This window comes from Sphaeramia orbicularis, chromosome 21, assembly GCF_902148855.1.
Source record: "Sphaeramia orbicularis chromosome 21, fSphaOr1.1, whole genome shotgun sequence".
NCBI lineage: Eukaryota > Metazoa > Chordata > Actinopteri > Kurtiformes > Apogonidae > Sphaeramia > Sphaeramia orbicularis.
In genome coordinates, this window is record NC_043977.1 from 51,587,362 (window position 1) to 51,612,533 (window position 25,172).

The window sequence follows — 25,172 nt, forward strand, 5'->3', positions numbered from 1 at the left end:
AACACCGAGTCGAGCCGAGCCGAGCCGAGTCAAGCTGGTCCCACGTAATGGAAATGCGGCAAAAGTCTCTCTAGGGGGTCCTAGGTCTTCCCCAAGGTCTCCTCCCGGCGGGACATGCCCAGAACACCTCACCAGGGAGGCGCCCAGGAGGCAGATGCATGAGCCACCTCAGCTGGCCCTTCTCGATGTGGAGGAGCAGCGGCTCTACTCCGAGCTCCTCCTTGGTGACTGAGCTCCTCACCCTATCCCTAAGGGTGCACTCAGCCACCCTACGGAGGAAACTCATTTCGACCGCTTGTATCCAGGATCTTGTCCTTTCGGTCACGACCCAAAGCTCATGACCGTAGGTGAGGGTAGGAACGTAGATTGACCGGTAAATCAAGAGCTTTGCCTTTCAGCTCACTTCTTACCTTGTGTCTCCATTGTCTGTTGGGATGGGTCAGTGTGTTGTTACTGCTGTCGTAACCAAATAATTTCCTGCAAAGGATCAATAAAGTATCTATCTGTCTAAAAGGTGGGCCACCACCAGCAGAGTTTCCATACAGGACAGGTTTAGAGCGCTTTATGAGAAACCAAGAAGAATTAAGTGCATGGACAAAACCTGTGCACTATGTCATTGAGTGGATCATAACCCAATAATTAATACTATTTTTGTGATTAAATGTTCTTATTAAATTGTTAAATGCTAAATATATGGCTACATATCCTTAGATTCCAGTCAGAATAGTGACTGTAATAACAATCCTCCAACTCTGTCACTGCTGTACTATCTGCACCGACTTGAAAAAAATGGGAACATTGACACGTCGGTTGGACAGTTGGTTCCACCTTCTGCTCTTGTTCATATTGAATGAAATGCTTTGTCCAGAAATGATCATTCAGCTGGTTTTCCATTGTGCATTCATGTCATAAATGATGGCCAGTGTGTTTTATTTGAGAAGCCTTGCTCTGTCATCAGACCGGGTTCACAAAATAGAAAAATGAAAGCTGTTTGTTAAATGTGAGCATAATTCTCAGTAGAATACAGTTAAGTATCATGTGAATCATGTAAAGACTATTTTGTAGATGCTATAAACACTGTATTTGACTCAATGTTCGTGTCAATAAATAGAATTAGATAAAGGCACCTGCAAAACAGTTCTATGATATGATCTAATAAATGGAGGAACATCACTAAATACAAATATTCACAGTAGAGTAGAGCAGTCCAGGAAAAAAAAGCTATACTAAATTGTAAAAATACAAATTTCTTTGATTCCCTGACATTTGTATTTAGTAGTTTATACAAACGTAACAACCATGAATTCGAATCTGAAGTAATAGATTACACTCACAATTACAGAGGAGCATTAGGGCCACAGTGAGGATGAAAAAGGTCTGATATTTAAGAATATAGTCATAATATGAAGTAGAAAAAATGTCAAACTATGTCATGTCAAAATAAAGCTGTAATATTTCATGTAAAATGTCATAAAATTATATATTTAATTAATATTATATGTCACAGAATTAAAGTTGCAATATTCTGTGAGAGAAATCCTAGAACTATAAGAATAAATTAATATTTCAAGAAAAAAAAGTCCTTGTGTCATAATATTACAAGAATAAAGTTATAATATTACAATGAATGCATCTTATTGTTAGGAGTATAAAGTGTTATTTTGAGAAAAAAAAAAAAAGTTCGGGAGGAACTGCAATTTTGACCATTTTTGAGGTGTAATATTAGATGAAAAAAAGTTGGAATATTATGGAAAAATTAAAATAAAATAAAAATAAAAAAAATCCAGGGTGGGAAAACGGTTTGATATTATTAAAGTTGGCAATATTCCAAGCTGCCCTGAACGCAGCATTCTGACTCCAGCAGCTGCTTTTTTACATGTGATAAATTCTGTATTTGTTACTGATCTTAGTATTTCATTCATTAAACTTCATAATTTCTTAATTTCCTTTAAGAAACACTCATATAGAGTCTATGTTATGACTTTATTCTAGTAACATTATTTAATTCTTGTAATATTCTCACTGAAATAGCAGCTCCTCTTCCCTCAGTGTTTCCTTAATACCCTGTCATACATAATAACACTCCGTCACGTTCTAAACACTCTGACTGGATGGTGCTGCCTGTTCTCCCATGATGCTTATCTTACACATTTGTAGATCTGGAGGCGTTCTGAACTGATGCTCTTCCTGTTGCTTTCAGCCCCTTCACTCCGACACATTCAGCCTCTGTCTGTTGGCTCATAGATGCAGGGGGTTCGGGGGGGGGGGGGGCTCTCCACTCTACTCTTCTTCTTTAGAGGTCTGGGGGATGTCGGTGGGGTCCTCCTCAAAGCAGTGCTTGAAGAAGGTCAGCACTGAATTCAGCATGTAGTGTTGACTCTTAACTGCGACGATGTTGTGGCCTTCATCTGGGAATATCTAGGCAACAGGAAGTACAAGACAGTTTATATATTTAACCCTTTAACATGAACATAAAAGTCTAATTCATTCAAATAAGCCATCAGAATAAAATGTAGCGGTGGCTGATGGAATTATTTGTATGCTAGTCAGTTTTGTGCAGTGCATCCTGTGCAACATTACTGTCTGTAACCACATATCACCACTAGGGTAGGGATGGGAATCAATAAGAATTTAACGATTCTGATTCCATTATCAATTTTGCTTATCAATCCGATTCCTTATCGATTCTCTTATTGATTCTCATTCGGTGAGGGAATAAAAGAGTACAAAGGGGTGTTTGCATTAACTGTCTTTTATATTTCCATCTCTGCACAGAAAATATAACATATACATTGTGTACAAATAATAATAACAGATGATGCCGAGCACGGTTCGGGGGTGGGGGTGGGGGGGTGCATGCAGTGAAAGAGAAACTAAAGATGCTTTACTAATTCCTCTATTGCCACATTTCTACTACGTGGAACCGGTTCGACTCGATTCGTCCGCCGTTGTTGTGCACCTCATTTCCTTTTCCCTACCTTCGGAAACTTGTATTTGAGGGGGTACAATGTTTGTTGCCCGCACCGGAACCGGAACTGGGCCTGGTGTTCACTCTGCCGCTACATTCAAAAGCGTCGCTAAGTAGCGAATCAAATACGTGACATTCCTGTAAATGAATCATATGTTGTGGACAAATGTTTGAGTACACTGGAGGGATTCCATCCTTTTGAAGAAATGGAAGCTTTGACAGTGTTCCAGTGGACCTGGTGTCGTCTGTTTAGACAGTTTCTGCCTCAACACCATGTTGGCTACGTTCTGACCAAAACAGTGCAGCATATGCATGACGTCATCGGCATGTACGATGAAGGCGGAATCGATAAGCAGAATCGTTAAGCAGGCAGGCAAACGATTCCAAGGAATCGAGCTACTGGGATTCAGTTCTCAAAAAGAACTGGTTCTCGATTCCCATCCCTACACTGGGGTACACCAACACACATGCACTACAACTTCAACCCATAAAGACCCAGTGCTACTTTTGTGGCAGTTCCCAAATTAAGCCTTTAAAACCTGAACCATTAAATCACTGATAGAAAATTCCAGTTCTTTGAAACTGGAGCCTTTATTGGTCCATCTGAGCAACCCCCAAATTGTTTTTTTTTCAAATATTATTTCCCATGTATGAGTTTCAATTTTGCATCGTATCTGACACATCAGGTCTCAATGCTCAAATACTATTATTTTTGAACAAACAAAAACATAATACTAGAAAAGCACTCTGAGAGCGCAGACCTCCGCCAAGGCAGATCAGTCCCCACCCCCGATCACTACCAAAATGTAACAATTTGTTCCTTGTGCCAGTATCAACATTTCCTGAAAATTTCATCCGAATCTGTCCATAACTTTTTGAGTTATCTTGCTAACAGACAAACAAACAAACAGACAAACCCTAATGAAAACATAACCTCCGTCGTTCCTTGACGGAGGTAGTAACACAAACATGTCTAACAAATTGGTAATTCCTTTTCAAAACTGGCAAAGTTCTTCTTCCTTTGTCATTAATAACAGTCTTTTAGTGTCACTGGAAAGGCCCCTGGTGAATGAATTCTTCCCCCCTGGTGGATTATTTATGTATTGCATGTATCTAATTGTATACATCAGATTTTTGAAGGAAAAAAAAATCACACTGATCATGTAGAGGGCTTCAAAACCCATGTATCAAATATGATACATTTGGCTGATCTGCCTTGGTGGAGGTCTGCGCTCTCTGAGCGCTTTTCTAGTTTGTTTGTTTGTCTGTTAGCAAGATAACTAAAAAAACTAGAAAAGCACTCGGAGAACGCAGACCTCTGCAAAGGCAGATCATCCCCCCCCCCCATCACCACCAAAATGTAATCATTTGTTCCTTGTGCCAGTATCAACATTTCCTGAAAATTTAATGAAAATCCATCGATAACTTTTTTGAGTTATCGTGCTAACAGACAAACAGACAGACAAACCCAGATGAAAACATAACCTCCGCTGTTCCTTGGCGGAGGTAATTATGGATAGATTTTGATGAAATTTTCAGGAAATGTTGATACTGGCACAAGTAACAAATGATTACATTTTGGTGGTGATCGGGGGCTTTTCTCGTTTTTGATGACTTTTGATGATCTAATAATATTTTTCTGTGACTGTATTTCCTTCAGCGTTCCTACAGAGATGGAGTTGTCAGAGTTTAGCAGGTCTCCCAGTCTGACCTATTGTGTATGAAGCTGCTGCATCCTCAGCAGTAATTTAGATGCTCTCACCTCCGTTAGGATTGAACACATGAGAATAAAGATGAAGGGTGCCCGTTTAAGCCATAGACACAACATCAACGTCTCCTTATGCTGTAAAGGTTAAATGAATTGCCACTCAGAGCAGAAATGGAAGCAGTCACCTGGAGAGTGTAGTTAACATTTAAAGCAGACAGCAGCTTGACCAGCTCAGCAGAATGCTGGAAATGAACAGTGGCTGAAAGAGAGCACATAACTGTCAGTCACACTTTATCTGTACAGCACCTTTGACTGGTCTAATTCATAGGACTTTACAGAACGCTGCACACTGACAGGCAATCTGGACACGAAGGAAACTAATGCACACAAGAAACTAATGAAGACCGGAATTAAACACATAAAAGATATTAACCCATAAAGACCCAGAGCTACTTTTACGGCTGTTCCAAATATTTGTTTCTCTATATTAGGGGTGTGTATTGCCAAGAATCTGTCGATACGATACAAATCACAATACTAGGATCGCGATACGATATATCACGATATATCATGACACAGTTAAAAAGGCAATTTTTTTGTTTGTTTCTTTTTCTTTTAACTATTATTTCCTTGAAGAATTGAATTACACCAGAAATCTGCACAAATACTAAACACATTTTATTTGATCACAACAGGATCTAATGCTATATCATAAAATTTTCCTGTGTTAAAACTTAAATGATGTTTTATAGACATTACAGTTTAAGATCCTGTTCAAATGTTCATATTCTATGTGTTCATAATTAACACCAGAACATTTTTTTGTGCAATCCCAACAAAGAAACCAACATTATTTGATAAAAAGTGTTAAATAATAATAAATAAAATATAAAAAATAAAAAAAAACTAAAAAAAAAATTAAATAAAATGAACCTCTACATTATCTGCATTTCAATAAATACCTAAAAATATCGACACAGTACTTTTTAATATCGCTACAGTATTGTGAAATTAAATATCACGATATATTACAGAACTGATATTTTCTTACACCCCTACTCTGTATTGAACTTTTCTTAAGTGATTTATCACCATTTATTATCATATTATCCTCTGTATTTTGTGTTTTTTCAGTGAAGGTTAGGTGTTTTCCTATATTTAATTTACTGACCCTGTAGATGTTCATAAAAGCTCAGATTAAAGTTGAGGGTTATTGTATCAAAAACAGAGAAAACTGAAGAAAAGTGACTTTTCAGCAAAAATATCATTAACTGAACATACACCCAGTGTGTCCATCCACTGTCACTGATCCAACTCCATGGGTTTTACTGGTGAATCAATGTTGTAGAAGATGATAGTGTTTCCATGGTAACTACAGAGCCTCTGAACATCCAAATGTGTCATATCCAATGATTATGAAAAGATAACAAACTGCATTTTACACCAATTATTTCAATTATTTACATGTATTGGATCAACAAGTATTAAACATTTTAGATCAGTAGATGGTTTTGGTCATCGGTGGCTGTTCGGGTCTTTATGGGTTAAAACTAAAAGATAGGAAGAAGTGGAATATAGAAGAATATACAAGTACAAATACAGGCAATACTGGCAGAGTTACCTGATTAGAAATGTTTAAGCATCATCTTCATTGTGTTTTTTTTTTTTTTTTAAACAATTCAACAATTTCTGTAAAGCCCTGTGACATGACTTTGTTGTGATATTGGGCTCTATAAATAAAATTGAGTTGAATCTAAAAGCTTCAAAAGATCATGTTTAGATGATAATTATAATATGCAAACCATAACCAAGAGAACAAATTAGAAATATTATATTTTCTGTATTTTTTTTTTTTTTTTTTTAAATTTGCTGTATTTATTAATGTATGCATATATGTTTGTGTATATATGTATAAATTAATATTAATGTATATGATCAATCATTTATCAGGGTTTCTGCAGGTATCAGCAAATCTAATTTAATGCTTTTTAATGCCCTTTTTAATACCACTTTAAACAAATTTAAGGCCCATGTCCGACTGCAGATACAGTTTAATATATAGTTTTATTACAGTTTTCTGTTGACAGGCTTTAACCAGGTTTTAAATAGTTCAGCCTCCAATCACTCATGCTGAAACTTGCATTTTCCCATTTTTCCAACATTTGTTTGTTTGTTTATTTCAAATATAATAAGACCAAACCACAAAAAGAGTTATAGATAAACAAAAGAAAACATTTAAAAAGCGGCGGGATGAAGTTTAATTTATAATCTCCCACCCTCTTACCCGATCCTACTACCCACTAGGCCTGTAACGGTACACAAAATTTTTGGTTCGGTACGTTTTCGGTTTTGAAAGCCACAGTTCGGGTTTTTTTTTTTGTTTTTTTTTTCCGGTTCGGTACAGGAAGAAAGAAAACCCCTCAAAATGTCTTTTATACATTTATGAATTTTTGAAAATTTTACCCCCAATTTTTGGACACAGTAGAATATAGGAAAACAGGAATATAATTCTGCTGCTATAAATCAAATAGAAAATAAAATAAATTATTAATATTACTAAATGTATTTTAAACATTAGTATTGCACTTTTCCCAGAAAGGTAGTTTTGAACAAACAACAAAAATCTAATCACAGTTCTGTCAGTTCACATTCTGCATAAAAATACCAAAAAAAATTCCACATGAAGTGCAACATTAACAAGAGGACAAACTGGTATTCTGTTTAAACAAACTGAAGAGCAACACTGACGACAAAAAATTAACCAGATTATTTATTTTAGGACAGAGAACAAACTGTTTAGGACACTTTTTGTATGTGCGCACGCAATTTGGCGGGGGGGATGGTTTTTTTTTTTTTTTTTGTCGGAGCCGGGGGGGTGGGGTGGGTCCATAACTAACGTAACTAATGCTGGCGTGAAATGAAAGTGAAAGTTTATATACTGTCAAGATCCAACTCCGGGTTCTATTCCTCTATTATACAGCGTGCGTGACAGAGAGAGAGACAGACAGACAGACAGACCTAGTGTAAGTGTTTCAGAACTACCGCAGTTCCTAGGGGCCAAACAACATCTGTCTTATTAACGTCTCTTTCCTCATTGTTGTCTTTCACCGGGACCTGAACTGATCCAAACTGGACTGTACTGATGGTGGAGGGTCTTCAGTCTCTTCCTTCCAGGTTGACATCATATTTGTTTTTGTTTTTTTACCTTATATCAGCTGCTCTTTCATATTTTGGGTCAATATGTCCATGTGGAACTTGCGCGGATTTAAAGTTCCACATCAAACAACATCTTTCGTTCCTTTTTCTTTTTCTCAACATACTGTGCTTTTTCGGTACAGCTGTGTACCGAACTGAACAGGTGTGTACCGAAACAGTTTGGTTAGGTACATGTACCATTACAGGCCTACTACCTACCCTAAATTCCTATGTCACATCCCATAAGTAAGTCAAAAATCCTACACATATCAGACTAAATTCTGCTAATATTCCCTCCGCTCTTTCGCCACAGCATGAGCACGCTCACAGCACGTTGCATTCCAAGCATTCAGCGTTGATGACTTTGTGCAGCAGTCATAAACAAAAGCCAGTTAAAGGGTTCCACCTGTCAATCATCACACTATACTTCCAATCAAAATAATTAAATGTTTATATAATCAAAATAAATCATGAATAACAATGCCTTTTTTCCCATCAAGTCTATTTCATTTTTTAATGCCTCTGGACATTGAATGTAATGCTTTTTAATGCCATTTAAGGCCTTAAATTTCACAAAATATATTTAATGACTTTTAATGTTTTTTAATGACCCGCAGAAGCCCTGTTCATTTAAGTGAGAGTGAATGAATAATGGATCAATAATGTAAAGCGCTTGGGGTGCTTTGAAAAGTGCCATACCAATCCATTATTATTATTATTATTAGTAGTAGTAGTAGTAGTAGTAGTAGTAGTAGTAGTAGTGTTATTATCATTATTATTATTGTCGTTATTATTATTATTATTATTATTATTATTATTATTATTATTATTATTATTATTATTATTATCAGTATTATTACTATTATTATTATTATCAGTGGTAGTAGTAGTAGTAGTAGTAGTAGTAGTAGTAGTAGTAGTGGTGTAATTAGTATTAGTACTATTATTATTATTATTATTATTATTATTATTATTATTATTATTATTATTATTATCATCAGTACAGTATTATTATTATTATTATTATTATCAGTAGTAGTAGTAGTAGTAGTAGTAGTGGTATTATTATTATTATTATTATTATTATTATTATTATTATTATTATTATCAAAACAAATCTGGCTGAAAAGTCATCAACTTAAAAAGAGATGCTTACTATCTTGATCATGAGATGAAATAAATCAAAATAAGATGAGCTACGGTGATTGCAATTACTGATGACAACTATCAAATTACTGCATATTATGGGAATGTTGGCAGTGCGGATTATACATTGAAAAAAATGGAAATTAAAGAACAAATATGATCATTATACATCTGGAAACAATTAACACTATACACATTCTTATTATAACAAACAGATATACATTGTCACAAAATGTCTTCAGACCAATATATGCAAAGAATGGGAGTACTGGAAAATGTTTAAAAATAAACAAATCCATCCAATAATCAGTCTGTACATCTCTAAACAGTGTGTGCTTCCTCACCGTCTGCTGTGCTGTGGAGAATGAGAAAGCTGAGTGGACTGGGCTTTGTGATGTTACTGAGCAGACTGGAAATCTGTAATCACAAACACAACACGTTAACATACGATTAATATTTAAGGGTAAAATAAGGTTAATTCTGCACCTGTAACCAAAGTAAACACAGGTAAGTACAGCGGTAGAGTGATATTAAAGGTGATATTAAAGGTGATATTAAAGGTGATTAAAGGTGATCTGTGGACTTTGGACTTTTCTCTTTTTTTTCTTATAGTGGAAAACTTTTTGGTCTGTTCTCTTTTTTTTCTTATAGTGGATCATTTTTTGGACTGTTCTCTTTTTTTCTTATAGTGGAAAATTTTTTGGGCTGTTCTTTTTTTTTTTCTTGTAGTGGAAAATTTTTGGGGCTGTTCTCTTTTTTCTTATAGTGGATAACTTTTTGGGCTGTTCTCTTTTTTTCTTATAGTGGATAATTTTTGGGGCTGTTCTCTTTTTTTTCTTATAGTGGATAATTTTTGGGGCTGTTCTCTTTTTTTTCTTACAGTGGATAACTTTTTGGGCTGTTCTCTTTTCTTATAGTGGATCATTTTTGGGGCTGTTCTCTTTTTTTCTTATAGTGGATCATTTTTTGGGGCTGTTCTCTTTTTTTTCTTACAGTAGATAACTTTTTGGGCTGTTCCCTTTTTTTCTTATAGTGGATAATTTTTGGGGCTGTTCTCTTTTCTTCTTATAGTGGATAACTTTTTGGGCTGTTCTCTTTTTTTCTTATAGTGGATAATTTTTTGGGCTGTTCTCTTTTTTTCTTATAGTGGATAATTTTTTGGGCATTTCTCTTTTTTTCTTATAGTGGATAATTTTTTGGGCATTCCTCTTTTTTTCTTATAGTGGATAATTTTTTGGGCTGTTCTCTTTTTATTCTTATAGCGGAAAATTTTGGGGGCTGTTCTCTTTTTTTTCTTATAGTGGATAATTTTTTGGGCTGTTCTCTTTTATTCTTATTGTGGATAATGTTTTGGGCTGTTCTCTTTTTTTCTTATAGTGGATAATTTTTTGGGCTGTTCTCTTTTTTTTCTTGTATGGATAATTTTTTGGTCTGTTTCACCTCCGGGCCACCACACTTTCTGGACACCCTGTAAAATCAAACACTTTTGACAGATCGAAATATAATAGCTGTAGTCGCCATTTCTTTATCAAGTTTTATATCAACTCTTGTCTAAAAACTAAACCTGAGAAATTCCTGTATGTAAACATAAAGTCCTCAGATTTTACAAACAGAAGCTAAAAACAAACTGAAGCTAACAAGCTACCCAAGGTAAACACAGAAAAGAACCAAACCCTAGCGCATTCATGCCTTTAAAAGCCACTTAAACCAGACCTATCACATGGTTAAATGTACTGCTCTTTTTTTAACCTTCCACTCATTTTTCAGTCTTCTGTTGCTGTAAATAGATCCAACAGTGGCCCTGTGTAGTAAACATCCACATATACTGAAAAAAAAACAAAAAAACCCCAACATAAATAGAAAAAAAAAACAAAAACAAAACCCTGCTGGCCTTTCAATATCAATATGGACTGGATATAAAAAGCGATCTGCGTTCAATTCCACACTTGACTGACATTTGGAGAAGTTGTCTCCAGGCTTGAGTCATTTTTATGCGCTTGGTTGTGTTTCAGGGGTAGAAGGGTCAAAGAGGGCAGAAGAAATAGGAGTAGTTTAGGAAAATATGGTTGTAGCTCTCTTCATTTTCTACACTCCACTTCACCCAGTCCACATTGCACTGTAAAAAAAAAAAAATCTGTAATTTAACAGAATTTTCACTGTTTATTTTACAGATTTTTCCTGCATTTTTAAGATACAGGAACGTATTGATGAAATTACAAAAATAGACTGTGATTTTTTTTTTAGGGCGACACGGTGGTGCAGTGGTTAGCACTCGTGCCTCACAGCAAGAAGGTCCTGGGTTCGATTCCAACACCGGGGGGGTGGGACCTTTCTGTGTGGAGTTTGCATGTTCTCCCTGTGTCTGCGTGGGTTCTCTCCGGGTACTCCGGCTTCCTCCCACAATCCAAAAACATGCACTAATAGGTTAATTGGTTAATCTAAATTGCCCATAGGTGTGAATGTGAGAGTGATTGTTTGTCTCTATATGTCAGCCCTGCGATGAACTGGCGACTTGTCCAGGGTGTACCCCGCCTTCGCCCCTATGTAGCTGGGATAGGCTCCAAGCGACCCCCGTGACCCTAGTGAGGATAAAGCGGGTTCAGAAAATGAATGAAAAGACTGTGATTTTACAGGTCAAATGTAAAATAACATGAAAAAACTGTAACTGGGAATAACCATGAAATTTCCATTTTTTTAAAATAATTTTTTTCTTTTTTCACAAAAAAAATATAGTTAAAATACATTTGCAAATGTATCGTAATTTCACAAATATTTCTTTTGTATTTATGAGATTAAACTGCTAATTTAAAGTTTAATTCCGCAAAAAAAAAAAATTAAAACCAGATAAAATTACTGACAATTAACCGTAAAAGAAGTATTTGTTCTGTGAGTTTAACAAGACTTGTTTGTTCATTGACAAATATCTTGTGTAATTACGGGAGGTTTCACAACAAAAACATTGAATAAAGGTATTTTTGTGAATGTATAACATGTATAAGCACTGATAAACTGTCCAAATACAGTTTTTTCAGTGGATTGTACAACTTAGTCTCAATGAAAATTATTTATATATATATATATATATATATATATATATATATATATATATATATATATATATATAGGTAATTTGATTGTTTTAATACATGTAAATATTCTTTATTAAACATTAAAAAGTAAAAAAAAAAAGAAGCAAAATCTCATGTAAAGTTTGGGCAAAAAACTATATTTTAATTATGGAATATTTTTATGAGCTGGTTATTTTCTGTGATTTAACAGTATTTTTTTGGCACCCCAGCTGCCGGAATATTACCATTTATTTATTTATTTTTTAACAGTGTGTCTAACATCAGCCTCATACCATAACTGCCTAAGTCATCCACTATATAGGCTTGTGGAATCAGTGACATCTTTTAAATCACTTCTTAAAACACATTTTTATAGACTTACCTTTATGTGATGTTTGTCCCTTTTGTATTTTTTATTTTGTCCTGTTTGGTTACAGTCTACTCTCGTTATACCGCCAACTTCCGTTCACGGCCAAATTGGCGGTATAGCGAAAATGGCGTTACAACGGGTTGCGTCCATAATGTGCATGTCTTTACTATATGATGTCTATGCTGCCTCCGTTAACCCGTTCTAATTGCGTTTCTAAATAAATCTTGATTCTGTTATGTTGTAAGGGATCATTTAAAGTGGGGAAACATTTTAAGCATTATTATACCGTGTCGGGAAATGACACCCCATCATCTTCAGGCTTTGGCTTAATCCCACGTCCTCTTCCCGACATCCTGACCTACTGAGTGTTCTGCGATAAATGAACGGTGGCCATTCCGTAGACCTACTCGTAGCTTGTCGCGATCAGCGTCTGGCGCGTTTGTTTCAGTGCATTGTTAAAATTTATGTGTACTCGATGGCAATCACGCTGGCGGTATAACGGTCGGGAAATCAATGGTATAAGTGTTGTTTGTGCATGGAACTGGGCTGGCGGATGGCGGAAATGGCGGTAGCTAATGGAATAATGCATTGGGGATTTTTGTGCAATGGTTTTGGTCGGCGGTGAGAGAAAATGGTGGTATAACGGCGGGCGGTTTAACGAGAGTAGACTGTATTAATTTATATTCTCGTACATGATGTTGTTTTATCTCACTCCTTCATTTTTGCTTTAATTTGACAGCATCATGTTACGTTATCCCTGCCCTCTTTACTTCGATTCACTCAATTTATTCGAAGTGTCATGTTTTCGCATTTGCTGTACTAGGGATGTAACGATTACCGGTATAACAATGAATGTAAAATTGCAAAGGGTTAGTATTACCGTTTAAATTCTAATTATCGTGATAACCGTGTTTGATTACCACACTTTTCCAGAGAAAACACCTATGTAAAGATATGCTTTTATGTCAAATATTTGAGTATAGTTTTAATTTATTACAATTTTAATTTTAATGTTATATACCTAATGTTTGGAACCAATATTTATACTTTTAAGGTCTATGAAAAGGTTTGTTAAGCATCTTTGTGTTATTTATACAATAAATTATATACATTTACACTTTGTAAACTTTGTTTTTAAAGGTGCTATATAAATAAAGTTATTATTATTGTTATTATTATTATTATTATTATTATTATTATTATCGGCATTGTACCCGTGGTGCCATTGTACGATAGCGCCCTCCTGTGCTGCAACATCGGGACATCAATTGGACGGACACCGGGCAGATGCCAGACACAGAAACGTCCATTATATTATTATTGTTATTATTATTATTATTATTATTATTATTATTATTATTATTATTATTATTATTATTATTATTATTATTATATGCACAAAAGTATTGGGACATGTTGAATTCAGGTGTTTCTTTTCTAACAGGTCTGGGATACAAAACAATAATGACAAACAACATTTATATTGGTATAAATATCAGTGCTTTGAGTAGTTTGGTTTAAATGATCTTAGCTTCTAAAGTGCCACTTAATTTCTCTCAACATTGATTTTGCTTTTTTTTTTTAATCCATGACTATGATTTTAAATATTCTACATCTAAATTCTAAAAATATTTTTTTGCTCTGACTGTAAATAATAATTTTCTACCCCAACTAACCATCTACTTTCTTCACATCTAACTCAGAAAGAAAAATCTCGCATCAAATTATAAGGAAATATTGATGTGTAAAAACTGTATAGACAGGGGGCGTGAAGCTTTGTCTACATTCAGGTTACAAGTTGTGAAAAATATATTTGTGCATGTTAAAGAACAAATACCAATAAACCCAGTAAGATAATCAAAAGTGTGTATGGACCCACGCAAAACATGATTGGTCCACATTTAATAATATCAATATCAAGCTATGCAAGGCCAAGGTGACTGTTAGTTTATGTATGAACCGACTGACAGCGTAAATACCGCAAGGGAGAACTTGTTTATTGTTGTTACTGTTATTATTGTAATTACACATGCACATGAGTGAACATGCATCAGAACCTGTGTCACATGACCTGCATGTTAATATGCAACAGACTGTCCCTGTTTCAATAAACTATCTGAAGGAGATCACTAGTCGCTTTCCATTGGAAATCTGTGCAAAAGTTTACTGATATTTACTAAATGTTGAAAAAAACGAAGTGCGTAATGTCGGTTTTTCCATTAAATAACAAATGTGATGATTTGTTTATTTATTATCGCGAGATGACCAAGAAGTCATTCCATAAACATGGCAACAAACGTAAATATGGTGTTGATTTACAGATATATTCATTATTATTATATATTACCCCTCTATCCCGTACTAAATGAACCCTTTCATACATGGATTATGAGAACCTTAGTCAAGATATTTTTCCTGAGTGTTTTTCTTCCTCTTTAGGCATAAAAAAAAACAATGTGATCAAGTTTTTTTTTTTTTTTTTTTTTTTTAAGGAGTTGCAAAAAGGTCAACTCAGCCGGACACCATGCATTTAATTTTTAAAGCAAAGAAACATGTATTTAAAACCTAATATCAGTAAGTGATAAGGAAAACTATGCAAAAAAACAAAACAAAACAAAAAAAAAACATTTTTAATGCTGCTAATCAGATGTTCTCCCACATTTTAACAATCTCTAACACTAGATATTATTCACTTCATGGAGATACTATGCAAAAAAAACAAAAAAAAAAACAAAAAAAAAACTGTTTTGTTTGTTGATTTACACTAAAATATGTCAGTGCAGATCAGGTTTATCAAGAACAGCATAGTTACAGTAATGACATGAATTGCACTGTATGGGATGATGCATCAGTGTCCACTGTGTTGGCTGATATGGAACTAAAACAACAAAACCCATGAATATTCCAGACGCTTTAAATAGCTGTCCACCGTAGTGACCACTATGCATGAAAGGGTTAAAAATGATTGGGTTTCCTGGTGTGTCCGCACATACTGTGACATGTTTCTACTTCTTCTTCGCTTGTTGTAATGTACGTCAACATCCGTTTTTTTAATTCACCCGACTCTAGTTGCACAAAAAGGTCTTTCTTTTGCAGTTTTGCGTGATATACCATTTACGCTATGCCCAAAAAACCACCTCTTGCCAGTGCACAAACTTTTAATCGAAAAATGAGACTTTTGGTGAAATTGTCGTTTTTCCATAAGGTAAATTTTTATGCACAAGTTATATTTGCGCAATGTGAGGGTCAATGGAAAAGCGACTTATGACAGAGCTGTAAACTGCAATTTATGTTTATTTTGCAAGTAAAGATTTCAAAGGAATCACTTTATTCTTTTGGTGCATCCTGTACACAGGATTGGAGGGATCTAAGGAAAAAAGCTCAGAAACAAGGTTATTATCGTTAACAAAAACTAATGAAATGAAAAAAACTAGAATTGTAAAAACATTTTTGTTAACTGAAATAAATAAAAACCAGAATTAAAAGAAAAAAAACGATAACTAACTGAAACGGTATTGTGTGCTTACAAAACTAACTAAAATGTATAAAGATTATGGATAAAATTCCCTTCGTTTTTGTCTTTTTCAATGTCGGATTGATATAAAATCGATTTATTTGCCTCAAGCAATTTTAGCTAGCGGCACCATGTGATATTTAACGATCTGTCACTTCTTGTCACTTGTCGTTTACAGTCGTCTTCTCGTCCCCACTCTACCTGGAAACATGGAGACTAAAGTTGGGAGAAAGCAGCAGAGTCCTGTCTGGGATTTATTTGAATACGACAGCGAAGAAGAGAAAAGATATAAAGAAACTAAAACTAAACTAAAACTAAGCATTCATAAAATAACCAAAACTAATAAAAACTAGCAAACCTGCTCTAAAAACTAATTAAAACTAACTGAATTAGAGAAATAAAAGGTCAAAACTAAATAAAACTGAACTATAATGAAAAATCCAAAATTATTATAACCTTGGTCAGGAACCACTGACATAGGCACTTATGCTACGAGGCTAACAATATAGAGAAAAATCCAAGGTTTGCTAAGAGTCCATACTTCCTCTACTTCCCACTGGTCATTTTGCACTCACACATAAAAAAGGCATTCATCATGTTGAAAACCTCACAAGCTGCTGGACACGAGGTAAGATTGGACTGACACAGGTGTGCAAATTTCAAATTTCGTGGTAAATAAATTCTTTGGGAGCTCACAGGTTGTGCGGACCTTATTTCATTTTTTCATCAATTTTTTTTGGGATCCCGCACACCTTTCATTTTCTGGATGTGCGTGTCGATCACCTCTCTTCATGCAAATTTCAATCCAGGACCAGGAAACACATGTAGTTTCACAGTTTGACTTCAACAATCTTGTGCTTTATGTCGATTCTGCCAAACAGTAAGTGTTTCTTGTATGAACTAAGAAACCTTGAACACGTTAGTCATACTTGGTATTTGTGATCGTCGTTCACTGGAGGTCCAAAGTATTTCTCTGTGACGGCTGACCCTGTGTGAGGAAGAAAAAGAACACAGTGAATAGGAAAGAATGCATCCTTTCTTCTAATTTTCACTCCACTGCAGACTGTCGATAAAAGCTTCACAGTCTTAAAATTCATGTCTCGACTTCACATTGGTTTTGGAATGTAGAAAAGCGTGAACAGTTATTTCAACAATAACAGAAAATATGAAATAAAATTCAACAAGAAGAGACATGTGACCATTTTACCGTAGAGTCTCCAGTTCGTTATAGGAGCAACAGCAACGCCACACTTGAACATCGAGCTGTAGGAGAGGAGTAGAACGGAGCAGAGGAAGCCTCCGTAGGCCTGACGACAAGGAACAGGACAGGCTCACAGTGACGGGGGCAAAAAAATATACTTCTAAGGAAGTTATTATCGTATTAAGTACAGATTATAAGGTACCTTTCCATATACGCCAACTCTGTTGCCATCAATATACGGTAGTCTGATCAAGTGTCTGAAAAACATCAAATATTTCATTAGAAAAGTAAAAAATGGATGGGTGATCCTCAGTAATATAATGACTAATGACAATAGTGTTTGTATACTTTTAGTCCATTCAGATAAAATACACCCATGTCACATGTCCTACAGGACGAGGAGAAAAGACATAAAGGGGATTTTTTGTACGCACTTTGAGTTTGCATTCATAGAAAAGCGCTATATAAATCTGATCCATTACACTGGTCAACAACAAATTTATTCTTTAAGTTTTTTGAGCTGATTTAGGATAATTTTGGTGTGCTGAATCCAAAAATCACATTAATTTTGCTCAGTCAGGTCAACTTTCTGAACTATGCTACATATTGGCTTTTTAACTTTTTTGCTTAAATTTATGGGCGTTTTCACATCATATGATACAAAATTCTTCCATATTTCTTGCAATAAACGAGTTCTGAAGATTTTACTTTTGCCAATTTATGATTGTTTTTTTTAATATTACAGGTGAATGAAATGGCTTCGACTAGAAGATCTTGCAAAATAAGCCTGACGTATTCTGCTACATCTGTGGTGAATACACCATTGTACCAAACAGGAATCAAGTCACAAGTTTCATAAAGTGTGCTTACCAATCTTATTTTGGTATTAATTATTATATTGTGTGAGAAGATCAAATTTTTCAAAATCAAATTTGCAAAAAAACCTGACCTGATTTAGAATAACAGATGTCATTTTTGGATTTAGCGGTGCAAAATGGTCCTAATTCAGTTGAAAAAACCTTGACAACTTGCAAAAAACATTTTTTGTAACCCAGTGTTGTTGTTGTTATTATTATTATTATTATTATTATTATTATTATTATTATTATTATTATTATTATTATTATTATTTTCACAGTGCATATATTCATATTCAGATTTATTAACTGTCATTCAATAAAAACATCCCAGATGCTGTTACAGAATGAAATAGCAAAATGCACAGCACAAAATAAAAACACAGAAAAAAAATCCTAAAAACACCAACTAAAAACAACCCATATATATGATAAAATATTAAAAACTGCACTAAAATAAATAAATAAATAAGTTAGTAAAGGTAAAAAAAAAAAAAATCGCACGATGGAGGGGTCCCCATTGCACCTATTATTGCACGATTCTGTATAACCATATATAACCACATAATTTTAATAGCACAATATATTTATAACAATATTTTTTCACATTTATGTATATTTCTTTAATTATCACATGTATATATATTTTTTTGTTTGTTTGTTTTGTTGAATTGAGCATTTCTTTCCTGTTACTTTTTTATATACTTGAATGGACCAACTGTAACACACAATAATTTCCCCCTGGGATTGATAAAGTATTCTGATTGTGATATTTCTTACATCAAACTAACAAATCCAAAACCAAAACTGGATTTTTCCATTTAGCTCCAGGTCATAGTAAAAGAAAAGCAAACTCTTCAAAGCATCAAACTACTTGTTGCAGTAACACTAATGTCAGTTAAGTTACACACTGTACTGCTTAAAAAGAAATAATAATGATTAATTCATTCATTTTCTGAACCCACTTTATCCTTACTAGGGTCACTGGAGCCTATCCCAGCTACTTATGGGCGATGGCGGGGTACACCCTGGACATGTGACCAGTTGATCACAGGGCGGACATATAGAGACAAACAATCACTGTCACATTCACACCTATGGGCAATTTAGACCAACCCATTAACCTGTCACTGCATGTGTTTGGATGGTGGGAGGAAGCCAGAGTACCCACAGAAAACCCATAATAATAATAATAATAATAATAATAATAATAATAATAATAATAATAACAATAATAATAATAATAACTGACTCCAGAACTTTGATCTGGTCCTGAACATCAACCGTCCCCAGTCTCTGATGAACCTCATGGAGGATCCTCTGGCCCTGGAAGCCGCTGCCCCGCCCATCCAGACGAGCCACGATGACATTGTCGGAGCTGACCAGCACAGAGTCCCAGCTGAGAGTAAAACGGTCACTCACAGCCTGACCACCGGGGGCGCTATCGCTGCAGTAAGATCACAAAAGCAGAACCATGAGGAAGACGGATAGAACCATTTTACGTTCCAAAACATCCAAAACAATACATGAATGAATTAATATAACTGTACTTTAACCCATAAAGACCCAAACATCCACCGCTGACTAAAACCATCTACTGATCTAAACTGTTTAATACCTGTTGATCCACTAATCCCATCAATACATGTAAATAATTGGCTTAAAATGCAGTTTGTCATCTTTTCATGGTCATCAGATATCACCCATTTGGACGTTGGATCAATGACAGTGGATGGAGACACTTGTTTTTATGCTGAGTTATTTATATCGTAGATGTAAAAGTAACCTTTTCTTCACTTTTCTCTGTTTCGTCATAATAACCTTTGAATTTACTCAAGAACGTCTACATGATCTGTGAATTAAATATAGAAAAAGACAAGGCTTACACTGAAAAATGCAAAACATAGATTCACATATTATAAGAAATAGTGGTAAATCACGTATAAATAGTGAGAAAAATTCATTTGGGAACTGCCACCAAAGCGGCACTGGGTCTTTATGGGTTAATTATGTGCCAAAAAATACTGTTAAATAACGGAAAATAACCATCTCATAAACATACGGTAATTTTCCATAATTAAAATACAGTTCCTTGCCCAAACTTTACATAAGATTTGGCTTTTTTTTTTTTTTTTTTTTTTAAACTTTTGAATGTTTAATAAAGAATATTTACATGTATTAAAACAATCAAATTAAGTAAGTTAGTAAGTAAACTTTATTTATAGAGCACTTTTCACCGACAGAGTCACAAAGTGCTATAAAATTGCCTATAAATAAATAAATAAATAAAATGTTCAATGAGACTAAGTTGTACAATCCACTGATAAAAACTGTATTTGGACAGTTTATCAGTGCTTATACATGTTATACATTCACAAAAATACATTTATTTCAACATTTTTGTTGTGAAACCTCCTGTAATTACACAAGATATTTGTCAATTAACAAACAAGTCTTGTTAAACTGACAGAACAAATACTTCTTTTACGGTTAATTGTCAGTAATTTTATCTCATTTTATCATTATTATTATTTTTTACAGTATTAAACTTTAAATTAACAGTTTAATCTCATAAATAAAAAAGAAATATTTGTGAAATTATGATACATTTGCAAATGTATTTTAATTGTATTTTTCTGTGAAAAAAGAAAAAAATTCTTTTAAGAAATGGAAATTTTATGGTCATTCACAGTTACAGTTTTTTCGTGTTATTTTACATTTGACATGTAAAAATCAGTCTATTTTTGGAATGTCATTGATATTTTCCTGTATCTTAAAAATACAGGAAAAATCTGTAAAATAAACGGTAAAAATTCTGTTAAATTACAGATTTTTTTTTTTTTTTTACAGTGTACAATGTGTCCATATTTTGAAGGTTTGACTAAAATGTGCTTTTACAAATAGAAAATCTACTTAAATGGAACTTCATACAGGATCAGTAGAAGGGGATGCGCCTTTGTTTCATCCATATCCACTGGGACCGTTAATTCCAGTCGAAAAGCTGTAAAACAAGACAAATCACATCATGGATGACTTTTCTTGCAGTTGACCTGATCCAAAGGTGATCTGAGGGTAAGTCACAGAAGGATTTCTACAAATGATTTATATTCACATGGTCTATTCCATGGATTAACCAGCCCTGGTAAAGAAGAGACATGTTTATACAGATCAGGTAACAGACTTTAATCAGACAGCAAGTGGGTTCACTGTAAATGTACCCACAGACAGTTAAGATTAGAATATGAAAGGTAGTGGCAGCTGGAGAAAGGACTTTTAATGGGGTGCAGTATGTAAGTCAGTTTCCAGATGCACTATAACAACAGATGATTAAAACATGTGTTCTGTGTGGACAGTGCCTTCCACCTGTCGCCACAATGAGAGGAAACACAACTAATTTGTTTGACCATTTACGTCGACACCACAGCTATTGTATCCTCCTGAGTATTTTTTTCATATCGCAATATATATCACAGGGTTTAAAAAAATTGCAATATCATTTTTTTTTTTCCAATATCGTACAGCCCTACACAGTACTCACAGCTTTATCATGTACAGCTCATTTATTTAAATATTCATGGTTCTGTAAAATTATTTGAGGTGATTCCTAATGTTCCAAGTTCTCCAGTGGGTACAACTTTATTCTCGTAAATTATGATATTTTTCCCGCCTGTTTTTCAATTACGACTTTATTCTCGTAATATTATGGCTGTATTCTCAAAGTATGACAGCATTATTTTCATAATATTACCACTTCATTTTTGTAAAATTATGACTCTTTTTGTATTTGTCTTTATTTTCATAAAATGACGGGTTTTATCTCGATATTTTTTTGCTTTTTTCTCATAGTTACAAATGTTTTTATCTTCTTATGTAGTCCTAATACGCCATCGTAGATCGAAAATGTTTAATTAAAAAGCTGAAAGGCAAATATCTGAGATTTAAAATTTGTATCTCCAGTATGTGATATCGTCCCTTTAGAATCAGCTGGTTCTATGTCCACTTTTCCTCATTTTGAGAAAACAGTTTGAAAATGTCACCTGTCTTATCTCTGATATTTGGAGAGTTATCAATCATCTTTTGTGTGGAATAGTGTTGACTGAGGAAGATCCCCTAAACATATTATTAACATGTTCTAAATCTCCATAGGCTTAGAGACATAAGCAGTTAAAAATGGACATAGAACTTTCTGATTCCAAGGTCTGGAAGTTGGCCCTGGTCAACATGTTCTATGTCCAACAGAGGACCTGGTGCCTTTACAGGTTTCACTTATGATCCAAATCAGGAAGTTCTATGTCCACCAGAGTTGTTTTTTAAAAAGTTATGAACAAACTAAGAACGTTTTAGTCAGAGATTACATGTATTTCATACTGATGTCACTAAATGCAACATAAAAAAAATATCCTTTGCTAATGTTTTCTAATCCACATGTATTTAAGGTTGACAACTAAAATGAGCACATCCATTCTTTTTCATTAAAGGTAGAATGGTGAATAAACGTGTTAGGACACCTGGAGGACCTGAGTAAATTGTGTTAACTCAGTTTTCATGGCAAACAACCATTTTCCAGCCATATGTCAGTCCTCAAAGACAGGATAATTAGTTGTGGAATGTAAGCAAATGATGTGTAACACCATGAACCACCTTTTCAAGACTGAGGATTGTTGAAGATTGAAAATTCTTCGTACACTCATAGATAAAAGTTGATGAATGAGCCACATTCTCATTTGAACCTGACACCAGACAACATTGCCCACTTGACCAGAATCAAGAGCATAAAAAATAAAAATTAGAAAAAAAGTGTATAAAATACAAAAATTGCATCAAAATTAAATATACATTCACAGATAAAATGATTATATCAAATCAATGACAGGTCTGTAAATGACACAAATTCTCATTTGAACCTGAGGCTGGGACAATATTGGCCACTTGACCAAAATCTAGTATGAAAGAATGAAAGTATGAAAAATAAAACTTATCCAGAAATGACAAATTTTGCGTCAGAATGCCTCATACACTGAAATATAAAATGACTATCAAATACACATAATAAACAAAAGGGGGTTAAATTACTAGGACAAGATAAAGGTTTCACATAGATACACTTATGGAGAAAAAACGGGTATTACCATTGAATTTTTTGAGATACAATATTGCGTGCCTACAATGCACATGTTGGGCATTATTGAGCACTTAGACAACCTATGTGTTCAAAGTAATGTGCCTTTGCTGTTGTATACTATGACCTAAAAATCTAATTTTACACAACCCAAAGCAAAAAAAAAAAAAAAAAAAATTAAACAAAAGCCTAAAAGCCTATGATTTTTTTTAAATGACAGTGTTTTCCCAGCCGCCTGTCAAGTGTTTATCCACCGGCTTTAAGTATGTATCACTTTGTTGCTAATGACAAACACAGATTAGAGAGCAGAAGCCATATTGGGAGCCGCCTCCTCTAATTGAAGCTATATACCGCAGCGTTTCTGACTCCGACGCCGTTTCATAATTACCTCCAAAAGCTCTGCACCTGTTCGCTCAGACTTGTTTATCATGAATTCCTAATTCATTTAAATCACTGTCAGCCTGGCTCTCCTCACATACACACACTTACGTCTACATACAGGACGGTTCCATGTACTTCACTAAATGGCTTAGATCATGTTTGTCAACCTGTTTTAATTAACGCCACAGTCATTTGACTTTTTCTGTGTGTTTGTGTGTGTCATCTGTTGCTGTCATTACATCCTGTTTAGCAGATAATTACAGACTATTTTGCTAAAATCTGAATAAGTCTGGTAGGTACAAAACCACCTGCTCCTTATGAGGTGTTTAGTTTTGTGTAGTTCTTATCCTCCATTGTGTTGGTGTGTTACTGTATAACCATTAGCTGACTGAACCAGTTACTGGGCAGTGATGCCTTTTTTTTTTTCTTGCATTCAATGTGGAAAGTGTTTATAGTTATAGATGCAGTGATCAACCACATGTTTGAATCAAATAAATAAAACTGAAACAGAACGATTCCTAGATACTATTTCAACAATAGTAAGTAGTCCAGTTACGATAATCATTTTAGGTCTTTTTGTACACTTTTTTTTTTTTTTTTTACAAAAATGACTGTAAATGGAAAACTGGCTTATCAACACTGCCTATTAATGTAGTACACTAAGGGCCAGATCTACTATGGTCCCAGTTTGCATGTACTAATTTGCATGTACAATCTAGAATTTAGCATGTGGGGTTGAACCGCGGTTTGCAGGTGATTTACTAAGATTGCTTATACAAATGTCAACAGGTGCAAAGTCTTGGAGACCCCCCGATTTAAATGAAGATTTTGCGTGTGCTACTGGAGACAATGCGCTGTAAAAACTGCTGTGGGATACACCAGCACTAAAGGGAACACTGACTGTAATGATCCAGACACGAGGAAATGTAAAGTTGGAGGAGTTCTGCCATAGATGGTATTGCATGACCCATTCATTCATTCATTTATTTTTCATTTTGGGGAGGGGCTGTTGGATTGACCGTCAGGCGCACATAATTTTGTCACACTGTAGCCTAATGTCGGTGTGTGTTTTTTTTTTTTTTTTTTTCAAATCACAATCTTCAGATCAAGTCGAAAAGATGTGTGTGTGTGTGTGTGTGTGTGTGTGTGTGGGGGGGGGGGGGGGGGGGGGGCATATGTCTCAGTTATTTTTTTCTTCCATTATTCCAAAAATGTTCACACAAGGGTAGGGATGGGAATCGTTAAGAATTTAACGATTCCAATTCCATTATTGATATTGCTTATCGATCCGATTCCTTATCGATTCTCACTGGGTGAGGGAATAAAAGCGTACAAATGGATGTGTTTGCATTAACTGTCTTTTATATTTCCATCTCTGCACAGAAAATACAACATATACAGTTTGTACAAATAATAATAACAGATGACGCCAGGTCCGGTTTGGGGGGGGGGGGGGGTGTACAGTGAAAGTGAAACTACAGACACTTTACTAATTCCTCTATTACCGCATTTCTACTACGTGGAACCAGTTCGACTCGGCCCGGCTTCTCTCTCGTTGTTGTGCACCTCATTTCCTTTCCCTTCTTACCTTCGGAAACTTGTATTTGAGGAGTTACGACGTTTGTTGCCCGCACCGGAACCAGTC

At 34.8% G+C, this 25,172-nt stretch overlaps 1 protein-coding gene across 1 annotated transcript in view; it reads right to left on the reverse strand.

Annotated features, from left to right (window-relative positions):
* Nucleotides 1-974: 974 nt before the first annotated feature.
* LOC115411906 (inactive dipeptidyl peptidase 10-like) overlaps nucleotides 975-25,172 on the reverse strand; it is a 339,606-nt gene continuing 315,408 nt past the window's right edge. Inside the window, exons 20-27 of the mRNA XM_030124184.1 lie at nucleotides 20,959-21,028; nucleotides 19,280-19,474; nucleotides 17,373-17,427; nucleotides 17,177-17,276; nucleotides 16,899-16,957; nucleotides 9,362-9,434; nucleotides 4,862-4,935; nucleotides 975-2,418 (exon numbers count right to left, since the gene is read on the reverse strand). Of these exons, the coding sequence (XP_029980044.1) occupies nucleotides 2,281-2,418; nucleotides 4,862-4,935; nucleotides 9,362-9,434; nucleotides 16,899-16,957; nucleotides 17,177-17,276; nucleotides 17,373-17,427; nucleotides 19,280-19,474; nucleotides 20,959-21,028 (764 nt within the window). The 3' untranslated portion in view covers nucleotides 975-2,280. The remainder of the gene's footprint in view (nucleotides 2,419-4,861; nucleotides 4,936-9,361; nucleotides 9,435-16,898; nucleotides 16,958-17,176; nucleotides 17,277-17,372; nucleotides 17,428-19,279; nucleotides 19,475-20,958; nucleotides 21,029-25,172) is intronic.